Raw genomic sequence first — 13,403 nt, forward strand, 5'->3', positions numbered from 1 at the left:
CTGGAGGCGAGCAGCGCGGTTGTTGTGGAAATCCTTGGGAGAGTCCTTTGTCCAGGAATGACATTTGAAACGAAAGATAAAAGATAACAGTTACAAAAAGTAGGTTTACTTCAACACCATTACAAATGAGAGAAGATGTACCCATCACCTGTCGTACGTATGGTATGTAAATCATATCATAAACCCTTTACGATTACTTTCAAACTCCCAAACCCCCGGGGGTTCGTATACCCCAGTTTTAGAAACACTGCATTAGGCAGAACGTGGAAAAATACGTATGCGAAAAACTTACAGGAATTACTTAAATTCAAATTCAAATTCAAATTGTTTATTTGCCTACTAAGTGTACATTAAAGGTCTTATCACTAATACATGTGTGCTTATTACTTAGTTACCTAGTTAAGGCATTGCAAAGGTTTGATGGGAGGGCTACATTATTTATTTTTATAAATAAGTAAGTATGAGTAACATTACTATTAAATCAAATATTCTATTGAATATAATATATTATGTTATCTATGTTATATATAATATATTTGCTAAAGACTCAGAGCGCCATAATGAGATATTTTAATAAAAAATTAAAAAGTTTAAAAAGTTAGTTTGTTGTATTATTTATATGTTGTTTTATAGGGTTTGTTATTTAAATATTCGTCTAGTTTGTAGTAGCAGTTATTTATTAAGAATTGTTTTAGCTTGTTGTTAAAAATTGTGTACTTTTGTTCGTTTTTTATTTCCAGTGGTAATTTATTGTATAGCTTGATGGCCATATAGTATGGGCTGCTATTCAGCATTTTAATTCTCGAGTATGGTAGGCATAGTTTTTCTTTATGACGAGTGTTTACGTTATGGGTGTCTTGCATTTTTTGGAATGAGTTTATGTTTTTATAAACAAATGAACATAAATCGTGTATGTATATTGATGTTAGAGTCATTAATTTGTATTTTTTGAAATATGGTTTACAGCTTTGTGTATTATCTATTTGGGCTATAATTCTTACACATTTTTTCTGTAGTAGAAACAAGTCATTGGCATTTACGCTGTTGCCCCATAGCATTATGCCATATTTCAGCCAGGAATATGCGTACGCGTAGTATGTCGTTAATGCTGTTTCTGTGTTGGTGCTGTGTTTGATTTCGAAAAGGGCGTATGTGAACTTTGATAATTTAGTTTTTATTTGATCGATATGTGTTTTCCAATTGATGTTTGTATCTATGTGTAGTCCTAGCAATTTAAAAGTATCTACTGTTTCTAATTGTGTTTTGTCCAGTATTATATTTATGTTTAGGGGAGCTATTGTATATGGTCGGAATTGCATTATTTTTGTTTTATTAAGATTTATTTCTAGGTTGTGTAGTTTAAGCCAATGTGTAATATTTGATAATGTATCATTGATAAGGGTGTTAGGATTTGAGTTTTTTTCGCACTTGATTAAAATAGACACGTCGTCTGCAAAAAGTATGGGAAATGATATTTCTCTATTTAAGATTTTCGGAAGATCGTTAATATAAATTAAAAAGAGTACACAACCTAGTACACTTCCCTGGGGGATGGAACAGGTCATGTCTCTTTCTTCTGATGTGATTATTTCTATTTTGTTCGTTGAAGTGTTGTGATATTCTATTTGGACTATTTGTTTTCTGTTTGTTAGGTATGATTTGAACCAGTTGTATGCAGTACCTCGTATACCTGAGCCATATAATTTGGACAAAAGGATGCTATGTGACACTTTATCATATGCCTTTGTCATATCTATTAATATGCTTAAGGCATATTTTTTATCATTTATGTGTTGAAGAGCGGCTTGGATGTATTTATACACTGCCAAGGTGGTTGACCTAGATTTCCGGAACCCATTCTGACAATCATCTAAGATATTAAATTTTTCTAAAAACGTGTATAACCTATTGCACATGGCTTTTTCAATTACTTTAGAAAATGATGGTAAGATTGCTATTGGTCTATAATGTTTGGGATTGCTCTTATCGCCTTTTTTATGAACTGGTTTAACTAGCGACATCTTTAGTAGGTTTGGAAATTCACCATCGCGGAAACTCTGATTAATTATAGAGGTGAGAGGTTGAGATAGTTCTTCTGCACAATGCTTTAGTAGTTTTGGTGGAATACCATCTACACCATAGCTATATTTGGTTTTTAAATTGTTTATAATTTTCATTATTTCTTCGTTTGTAACGGGTTTTAGGTATAGTGAATTTACTGGGGGGTCAATTACAGGTTGTCCTATATTGATATTTTTGTTATTGTTTTGGCCGACAGTAACAAAGTAGTTGTTGAAGGTTTCTGTTATCTCTTTTGGACAGTCTATGATTTTATTATTGATTACTAGTTGCATGTTTTTATATTTTTTCTGTTTATTTTTTCCCGTTTTGCTATTTATTATATTCCACATAGTTTTTATTTTGTTATCGGAGTTTTTCATTTGTTTAATATACATTAACTTCTTTGAAGTTTTGACACAACGTTTTAATGTTTTCGTATATGATTTGTAATAATGATTAATGATTTCACTATTTGTTTCCTTTGCAAGTTTACCTAACGCTCTTTTATAAATGCATGATTTTTTTATTCCTGTTGTTAACCATGTTTTTTTTGTAGTATTCTTAATTTTTATATTATTCATCGGAATATGTTTATTTAGATTATTCTTTATTACTGTTATGAATGAATTATAGTTATAGTCTACACTTTTATTTTGATCTATAATATTATCCCAATTCTGCTCTTTTAGCGAATCTTTAAACATATTTATGTTGTTTTTTGTAAATATTCTTTTTTGTTTGTAAATAGTATTATTGTTTTCGTAATGCCAATCAGAATTTAGTTTAACATGAACAGCTTTGTGGTCAGATAGGCTATAGTCCTCAACGTAAGATTTTTTTACTAGGCTAGTGTAATTTGTGAATACTAAGTCAATACAGGATGAAGTTGTTTTAGTTACCCTCGTTGGTTCGCGGATAAGTTGTTTTAAATTAAATGAGTTCATTGTATTTATAAGCTCTTGGGATTGTTTATTGTTTACATGCATATTTATATTAAAATCTCCCCCTATCACTATGTATTTGTTTTTGTCTTTCGTGTTTAGTTTTTTTAGCAGTTTATTGATTTGTTCGTAGAAAGTATCAGTATGGCGGTCTGCTCTGTAAAGTCCTATTACAATAGTATTTAGTTTAGGTATTTCTATTGCACAAAATTCTATAATAAATTCTACAGAATAGTTAACTATATCAGTTCTCTCAATGAAATCTATGCTATCTTTTATCATTAAACAGACACCTCCTCCCTCATAATTTTCTCTGCAGTACAATGATCCTAGTTTGTAGCCTGGTAAATTAATAGAGTTACAATAATTTCTGTTTTTCCATATTTCTGATAGTAACATAATATCAATATTAGAATCTGTCAATAAGTGCTCAATCAAATGTAATTTATTTCCTATACTTTGGATGTTTTGGAATGTTATAAGTAATCCACTATCGAAATGTCTGGTTGTGCGTAGTTGTTGTTGTCTTCTTACTGTTGTGGGCATGGCGCTGCTGGGGCGCCGGGGTGGGGTGGGGCTGCGGTGGCTGGGACGACTGGGTCCGGGACGACTGGGCCTGGGACGACTGGGCCTGGGACGGCTGGGCTCTGTAAAGTCCTATTACAATAGTATTTAGTTTAGGTATTTCTATTGCACAAAATTCTATAATAAATTCTACAGAATAGTTAACTATATCAGTTCTCTCAATGAAATCTATGCTATCTTTTATCATTAAACAGACACCTCCTCCCTCATAATTTTCTCTGCAGTACAATGATCCTAGTTTGTAGCCTGGTAAATTAATAGAGTTACAATAATTTCTGTTTTTCCATATTTCTGATAGTAACATAATATCAATATTAGAATCTGTCAATAAGTGCTCAATCAAATGTAATTTATTTCCTATACTTTGGATGTTTTGGAATGTTATAAGTAATCCACTATCGAAATGTCTGGTTGTGCGTAGTTGTTGTTGTCTTCTTACTGTTGTGGGCATGGCGCTGCTGGGGCGCCGGGGTGGGGTGGGGCTGCGGTGGCTGGGACGACTGGGTCCGGGACGACTGGGCCTGGGACGACTGGGCCTGGGACGGCTGGGCCCGGGACGACTGGGCCTGGGACGGCTGGGCCCGGGACGACTGGGCCTGGGACGGCTGAACCTGGGACGGCTGGGTCTGGGATGACTGGACCTGGGACGCCTGGGCCTGGGATGACTGGGCCTGGGACGCCTGGGCCTGGGACGACTGGGCCTGGGACGGCTGGACCCGGGACGACTGGGCCTGGGACGGCTGGACATTCGCTTTCTTTGTTTCATTGTTCTTCTCTTGTGTTTTCGTGATGGGTGTTTCCATTGCAGATGTTTCTATGCCATTAATAATTAATTTGTTATTTCTTATGATAGCGTGGTGTCCATTTTTTCGCGCTGATTTTAAATTTTGTCGTAGCAAGTTTCGGTCTTTTAGTTCCTTTCCTTCCATAAATATATCAACCGCCAATCCAGTGTTTTTAAAGCATTTAGCATTTTGAATTATATATTTTGCCATTCTTTTATTCGTCACCTCAATCAGTAATGGTCGGTTATTTCCTCTATTCCCAATGCGTTTTATTTCCTCGATGAATGGGTTAATATTTATGTCCAAAATATCATGAAACACTCTTGAAGTGCTTTCATATAGATCATAATCTGTTTCATTATTTTGTTCCCTTAATCCAAACAGAACTATTTTCTTCGAGTTAGTCAGTGAATGTAGTCGTTCTTCTATGTTTTGAATCTTCTTGTCTATTACTCTTATCTCTTCCTTAATGGTGGATTGTTCGTTTTTTAGCTCATTTGTTTTGTGTTCGACGTCTTGCTGAAGGTTTAGTAATGCAGCATTAAATTCTGCTTGGATAGTATTCTTAATATCTTGCAATAGACTCGTCCTGATCTGTTCCAGTTTCACATCCAGTAGTTTGCTTATCATATCTATAGTAACAGTCTGTGGTTCGTTTATGTCAGAGGTACTCATCTGTGTGTCGTCACATATTTCAGTAACTGACTGGTCTATATCTATTGTCTGATTTAAGCATGCGATGGAAGCTATTTCGATTTGGTCTTTTTTCTTTCTCATTGTAATAAATGAATCAGGAGATTTTGGTCTAATAGGAGTGTTTGAGTTGTCTTTTTTAGGAGCATTACAAATACACGTTTGGCATTTCCAATTCTTTTTTCTATTAGGTGACATAGTATTGTAAAATCGCGCCTCGGAGACATTTGCACATTCCAAGTCGTAGAATTTATCGCAATAAGAACATTTGAGGAATCGTCTATCTGGGATATTTTGTCTACAACCTTCACATAGCGCCATCTTTTGGAGAGTAGAGGTATGATTTGCTTACGGATGATTGTTTCTTTATCTAGTGCTTATGTTGGTCCTAGTTAGTTTCGCTACTGGACAACAGATGTCGTTGTATTTTGTATCATATTAAAAAATATTTCCAGAATATTCTCGATTTATATTTTTTAATGTTTATCAGTAATTTATAAATACCTCAAAAGCACATAGGGTTTACAACGTTCACACTTTATTTCAATTGTTTAAACATAGAGTACATAGTTTTAATTGCTGTTTATATTGAAATCACTTGAGTATTAACACTTTGTTATTTTGCACTTTTTCTTCATAGGTTTACTGTATATTTTAAAGATAACACTTGTCCAGGGTCATATCACATTATAGAACAGTTTTACTTTATAAAATCGTTAAAGAGTTCACTTAAACTATTTTTAAGAATTTATTTACGCGAGACGAACTTTACACAGCGCGGTGGCGCCCTCCTTCTCCAAAAGCTAGTACTGAAATAAATGAAACACATGGTTGATTGGTAATATATTATACATAATTATATTGCTGTCGCGACTGTGCGACGGGCGCCCGCAGTGCGACAGCAACATAATTACGCGCGAGCGATAAGAATGAGTAGCTTGGGGTCATTGGACAAAATTCTACGTGCTCACAGACCAGACTGTAAATACATATATTACCAATCAACCATGTGTTTCATTTATTTCAGTACTAGCTTTGGCCCGCGGCTTCACCCGCGTGAAATTTAGTTTGTCACAGATCGTCATCATAAATTATAGCCTATCTGGGGGCACGGCAGTGCCCCCACCAAGTCGAGCAAAAAAGCGGCACGGCCGTACCATCCTTTTCTCGAAGCAATTCAGGCCATTTTCGACCCCCTGTATCATCGTTGTGGATAAAACTAGAAGACTGAATTTTCAGTAACCATGCAGGCATTGTAAAGACACGGTATATTTCAAATTTCATTCAATTTGAACCAGTAGTTTAAGATTTATAACGGGTCAAAGTTTCTTAATTTTGTCACTCACTGACTGACTGACTGACTGACTCACCGATCATCAAAATTCTAAGGCACTTCTAGCAGACCTAGAAGCTTCAAATTTGGAATATAAGTAGTGTTTGGTGTATGAATCAAGGAAAAACTAAAATATTTGGGGGCACGGTAGTGCAACCGCTAAGTCTAGCAAAATTTTTCAATATCGGTCCAGTTTTATAAATATTTAACTACTTACCTTAATAAGTTTGTAATACCATATAAAATTAAATATAAAGGCACACGGCAGTGTCCCCGCCAAGTCGAGTAACATTTTTCAATTTTGGTCCAGTTTTCAGCTTAAGAAGTAGAACCGGAAAAGAGAAAACGGAAGGCTACCTACAAAAATAAGAAAATTTCATAAGTCAGAGAGAGGACTTTAAGAAAATTCGTTGCTGGTTAGATATACATACAATAAGTAGAAGGTACCGAAAAGGATAAAAGTAGAACTGTTAACAAAATACAAAAAGAAATGAGATCCCATCAAAAACAATACTTGTCAAAAAAACCAAGTCTCGCAACTCAGTTGTTCTACGGTAAAAAGTTGTGAGATCCATGTAATTCCAAGTCCAGGCCAGGAAATCTTTAACGTTTTACATAAATTATTGACTTGGCCATCGCACTAAATAATTTAATTTACACGTATTTTCATGCGATGGCCAAGTCAATATATTTATGTAAACGTAAAGGGCTGTTGATGATGATGATGATGATACATGCTCCACATTTTAAACTGGAGGACTATAGGACTGCAATGAAGCTCATCAATAAGAATACTTACATGTGTTCTATCGACCTCAAAGACGCGTACTTTTCCATTTCCATCCACGAAGCTTACCGAAAGTACCTACGTTTTCAATGGTTAAGAAAATATTACGAGTTTCAAGTACTTCCATTTGGTCTTAACATAGCACCATATATTTTTACAAAATTGATGCGTCCTGTCATGCAGCACCTACGTAGCATAGAAGGCTTACTATCTGTCATATATCTAGATGACCTTCTTTTACTGCATAATTATTTATTATTCTGGCTGTAAGAAAAACTTTAACACCACAAAGTGCCTGTTGGAATGGTTAGGTTTTACTATTAATACTGAAAAAAGCGTTAGCACGCCCAGTAGAATTGTGACTTTCCTGGGTTTTCAATTTAATTATATTAATCAAACTATCAATATACCGGTTGATAAACAAAAGAAGATAAAAGCAAAACTTAACCATTTCCAGGGCTTGAAAAGATGTACACTTCGTTCTTTTGCACATCTCATAGGTTTACTAGTATATGTGTGCCCAGCAGTTCAGTACGGTTGGCTGTATACCAAAAGTTTCGAAAGAACAAAGTTTCTTTGCCTACAAAAGAATGAAGACTACGATTAAGTTGTTTACTTACCTGATTCTTTAAATGAAGACTTCAAATGGTGGTTACGTAATATAGACACATGTACTAGTCCTATTCGGGTTAGTGATTTCAAAATAGAAATTTTCTCGGATGCCTCTCGTACCGGTTGGGGAGCTACTTGTTCTGGTCAAAGAGCTAGTGGTCAATGGACTCTCTATGAACTGAATCATCACATTAACTATCTGGAACTCACTGCTGCTTTCTTCGCTTTAAATGTATTCGCAAAACATCTCAAAAATTGCGAGGTTTTGTTGCGTGTTGATAACTCCACAGCCATATCCTATATAAATAGGATGGGAGGTATTCGATACCCTCATCTGAATAACATTAGCAGGAAAATTTGGCAGTGGTGTGAAGAAAGGGGCTTATTTGTGTTTGCGTCTTATAAGTTCACGTGACAATTATATTGCAGACTACGAATCACGCCGAATTCATGCTGATGTTGAATGGGAGATTGCGGATTCCGCGTATAAGCTCATTTGTAGGACTTTTGGCAGACCGGATATAGACTTGTTTGCCATGTCAAAGGTTTGTTTCATGGCATCGGGACCCAGAAGCTTACGCGGTGGACGCTTTTACATTATCGTGGTCCCCGTTCTACTTCTACGCATTTCCCCCGTTTTGCTTAGTTGTCAAGGTTTTGCAGAAGATTATCCACGATAAGGCGAAGGGAATTGTGGTGGTTCCACTTTGGCCTACCCAACCTTGGTATCCCCTATTTAAGAGCATGCTGGTGTACGAACCCATAGAATTTTCTCCAAAGGACAATGACCAAAAATGTATGGAGTGTGGTCCAAATGTCCACCACTAACGAGACCTATGTAGTAAAATAGTCTACTAAATACAATTCATTATAACCAAACCGCAATCAAAAATATGCTGTCAGTAAAAAGTTATGACTGAATGAAAAGTTATGTTATAACTTTTCATCCGAAAAATGTTCTTGATATCATTCTATCCATCGCACATTTTGGATTAATCTATGCATGTTATGTCATATCGCTTAGTGTGCCGTGTTAGATTCTCGCTAAAAAAAAAAAATAAGCTCAGAAGAAAGACAACAATATTGGAATTATGGTCGGGTGGTCGCTGCTCCGCCCCTATTGGTTGTAGGGTGATATTATATAACCTAAAACCATCCTTGATAAATGGGCTATCCATAACAAAAATAATTTTTCAAATCGGACCAGTAGTTCCTGAGATTAGCGCGTAAACTACTACAATTTTTCATACGGTCATAACTTTTTACTGACAGCTTATTTTTTTTTCGTCCCATACTGAAAGTGAATCTCTATTTAATGGACTATAAGCCAATATAGGTCTCAATAGTGGTGGACATTTGGACCACTTTTGGTCATTGTCCTTTACACTTGTTATCATCTCCTTACAGTGTGGAACACAAGTTGCACCGGAGCCTTACCCTGGTTGCCGCCGTTTTATCATGGAGGCCATGTTAAGGCAGGGTACACCACCGGAAGCTATTGACGTGATGCTAGCATCTCTTACAAATAATACCTTAAATCAGTATAATACTTGTCTTAAACAATGGTACTATTATTGCCAAGATAAACATGTCAATGCATTTTCTGCATTTGTTACTTTTGTTTTGCAATTTTTTGTTGTTTTATTCGACAAAGGTAGCAAATACGGAACATTAAATTCTACTAAAGCCGCGTTGTCCCTTATTCTAGGCTCGGAAATAATGAATTGTAATCAAATAAAAAGATTTATGAAAGGTACATCAAGATTGAGGCCATCTCTTCCAAAGTATGATTTCACATGGGATCCGACTCCAGTATTGGACCATTTAGGCAGTCTTTATCCTTATGAAAATTTGTCTTTTGAATGCTTAACTAAAAAAATTATGCACATTACTAGCTTTAATAACTGCTCACCGTGTCCAAACGCTATCGTTGATAAGGCTTTGTAATATTAGAAAATTTGACTCTATCAAATTCGTGATTAACATCCCAGATCAAATCAAAACCTCTGGAATTAGACTTCAACCAACACTCACCATTCCTTATTATAATGAAAGACCTTCTATATGTCCAGCTAGAGTTTTAGATTGTTATTTGTCTGTGACAGCTGATAAAAGACCGTTGAGTTGTGAATTCTTATTTATTAGTTTGAAAAAACCTTACAAAAGCATAAGTTCCCAATCTTTAAGCCGCTGGATTAAGAGCTTTCTCCAGCTTTCTCCAGCTTAGTGTGCGATTTGAAAATATTTGGAGTTGGTAGGTATTTGCATGTATTCTTTTCTTGATTATACGATGATCAGCTGTCTTACGACTTATAAATAATAAATAAACTTAAGATGACAATCAGAATCGTCTACTTGAAAGGGCTGGAAGCTAGATAGTTCTTTATATCTATTAATTTATAGAAGAGGGTGAGAAAGAGTTATTAACTATGCAATAAACGTCAAATATATTTCGACGTTGGAAACAACCTGTTATGAAAAAGCGGAAAATGTTTGTGAACAGAAATACTTACTCCTTAAAAGAACATTAACATGAAGCCAGGTGGGTACAATCCCAGAAAATGAATTCATATATCGTTAGCACGCGAGTAAATTGCTCTCTCGCATCTAATATTGCACCGTCAAAGGCCTTTTTACTAAATATATCACTGGATATTGAAATGTAGGAGCTTTGAGAGAATCTCTCTGGTTTATCTATGCAACGCCAGAGCGTTTAGTTATAGCAACATTGCGCGCTCGAGCTAAGTCAGTAGAATAAATTACGTCAGGCGTTAAATTGCAGAGGGTAACATTGCGAGTAACTTGCGAGCTATATTAAAACCTGAACTTTGAAAGGATTCTATTAAAGCTGAATATAAAGTAAAATCCAAATAAAATCATACAATTTGTAACTTTATTGCAATTGATATAAAATTCCAAAAATGTTTAACCTAGGCACATAATAGCAGTTAACCTTCGAAATTAACATTTATTCATACGCTTTAGTCGTTAGAATTAAAATCTTAATTACTTTTCCAAGTTAACGCTACTGCAACTAATGTATTAAAACTAAATGCTAATGAGATTTAGATTAGCTTAAAATATTTACTTTGATCTGAACACAATTGGGTAAACACACTTAATTAACAAAAAACTAGTCTGAAAACAGTTGAATGAATAAAATTGACGATCAAATTCATTAATTATTCCATTACATTATCATACCTTAATTTGACAACTTAAAGAAGATAATTATGGTGTAGTAAAATTAGCATTATTAACATTCTGTGTGGGATTCGTAATTTGTTCAAAGGTTTGGTTTCTTAAGGGCTATATTGTATGGAAATACGAGTATGTAGAGTTTGATGGTAGAGCCCATAAGTGCCTTTTTCCTGTGATGCAGATTTCAGCACGCGTGTGGAAATGACATGCCCGCATTTCATAATTTCATGAATGAAGACATGAAATAATAAAATACGGGTAGCCCGCATGCGGACCAGATTAGAAATCCGTATTACAGGAAAAAGGCACTTACGACTATAGATCGTTTCATCCACGAAGACGCGCCCCACCAATTTTTGGTCGAGGAAAGCGCGGGGTGCGGGGAGTTAGAGCCGAGCAATCCGAGCGTCATTATTGTAGTGTGCGTGTGAACTCATGGATAATTTAGCGTGTACCGATGACACTCAAACATTAGCGGAAGAATGTTGGGGCGCGTCTTCGTAGATGAAACGATCTATAGCTTGCTAGGTTTGTGCTATTGCTGTACTAAATTCGGTTTCTAGCACCTAGATAGATCTGGCAAGGACTTCTCCTTGCAATACGAGTAGGAAGGCCAGGCGTTGAAGCCCACTCGGTCGTAGACTCTCTTGGCGCATCGGACGTCGTCTGCCAAGTCTTCGTTCAGGAGGTCTGAAATCAGAAACCAATGATATTACACATACATAGTTGTAGTGGAAAATGGTCTTAGTTGCTAGGAAATAGAAACCTTAATTTTAATCATAATAATAGGAACAAGTAGTAGATACCTATAGCTATCTAACATTGGCTATCGAGGGGAGTCTAGGTCAAATCTTCCATTTGCCCCTGGTAAATTAGAGAGGGTCGTGCATTTGCTCTGGAGTTTTGTCCCCTCAGAATAGGACACGATGATACTTCTCAAAGATATAATGATTAGTCAAATTGACTTGAAAATCTTTATTCTACTAGAAAAAAAAATCTTCTTAACCTATCTTAACCTGTCAATGTACATCCATAACCCTGATTTCACTGAGCGGAAAGGGCTTTTCAAACAAGTATTGTCAAACATGAGTTAAGTAGCGCCCGTGTTCACAAACATTACTATGAGGTCTCACAGTGCGCGTGGACGCACAGGGTCACACATCACAGGGCTCTATTCAACTCTTTGCGTTCGATTTGCTGCTTCACTCAAGCAAGCATCGTTTGTGAATACTTAAATGAAATTCCTGGTAAAAGTAGAAAGATTTGGGACATATTTTTTATTTGTAAATATTTAGTCTATGTAGCTATTATTTAGTTTTATTGATGTTCTCACACAAAATAGACATAAGTATTGTAAATTATTTTGTACCTATAAATTGTACAACACGAAAGGAAGTAATATGAGAAAAACATTCTTTCGACAGGGTTATGAGTGACATCAATTTGAAATGAGACCGAGGTTGACGTAAAGTTAATATTTTACTATCTCTCATTGGCTCGGTATCGGGCCGTGAAAAATGCCATCCATATTCTATCGACATTCGCATAAGTATTCGACGAACGTTCCGCTGTAAGGCAGGAAGGGAAAGAATGCTCGCGCTTGCATTCTTAAAATTTTAGATTTCGTTCCAACGTCGTCCACTGCTGGACAAAGGTCTCTTGCGCAACAATTTTGTTGAGAATTGTAAAGAAACTAGAGAACTTTATCCAATGATGATGATAATATAAAATCGATCCGAAGCGACTGTTGATTGTGGACTCTCCTATCTACTTATTTTGAGTCGACTATGGCGTCGCATAATAACACAGCTTCTAGAATATTTAACTTTATCATCATCGTCGCCAGGTAGTTTCTATTGCAGGACTACAGACCTCTCTAATAAACCAGAGGAAAATGAAGGATTTGGCTTTCACTTTCACGTTAACCAGAAAGGTTGGCTTAACGAGAACTTGTATTAAAGTCTAGTGCATAACTAAGGCACGGGATGGGTGACATAGTTATGACGTGACAGAGCATACAAGTCAACCAACTGGAGGAACACAGGAGGCTGTTTTGTGACATAAAACGATGACACAAAACACCCTCCTGTACCGCTCTCATACTTCAAGCACTGACTCAGTTAAACGCTAAACTTGGCAGTAATTTTGTGTGCTACATTTGGAAAAACCACTGGATTCTTTTACATTGTGTATCATAATGCGGGACGAGCGAATTTCTTGCCAACATCTGTGTTCTTCGGTTCACGTATGAGAACTTGGGAATAAATTCATGATTTCGAAGAGGCGCTAGTTCTAATATTTTGAATGCCAGCTTGTAGCTCAGTCACGCTAAAACGGCTCGATGGATTTGGATGAAGATTCTTTTCAGGATTTTCCATACTGGATGCGTTCAGGTTAAAGTGAAC

The 13,403-nt window shown here is 36.1% G+C and overlaps 2 protein-coding genes across 2 annotated transcripts in view; one reads left to right on the plus strand and one right to left on the minus strand.

Annotated features, from left to right (window-relative positions):
• LOC114351676 (Leucine-rich tendon-specific protein) overlaps positions 1–13,403 on the plus strand; it is a 118,991-nt gene that overhangs the window by 30,440 nt on the left and 75,148 nt on the right. The gene's annotated exons all lie outside the window — the stretch shown is intronic.
• The window catches only part of Llp1 (lysozyme-like protein 1), a 37,308-nt gene continuing 35,402 nt past the window's right edge, over positions 11,498–13,403 (minus strand). The window contains exon 5 of the mRNA XM_028302965.1: positions 11,498–11,688. Within this exon, the coding sequence (XP_028158766.1) occupies positions 11,558–11,688 (131 nt within the window). The 3' untranslated portion in view covers positions 11,498–11,557. The remainder of the gene's footprint in view (positions 11,689–13,403) is intronic.

Source organism: Ostrinia furnacalis, unplaced genomic scaffold, assembly GCF_004193835.3.
Source record: "Ostrinia furnacalis isolate ACB-3 unplaced genomic scaffold, ASM419383v2 OfSCF1172, whole genome shotgun sequence".
Lineage (NCBI taxonomy): Eukaryota > Metazoa > Arthropoda > Insecta > Lepidoptera > Crambidae > Ostrinia > Ostrinia furnacalis.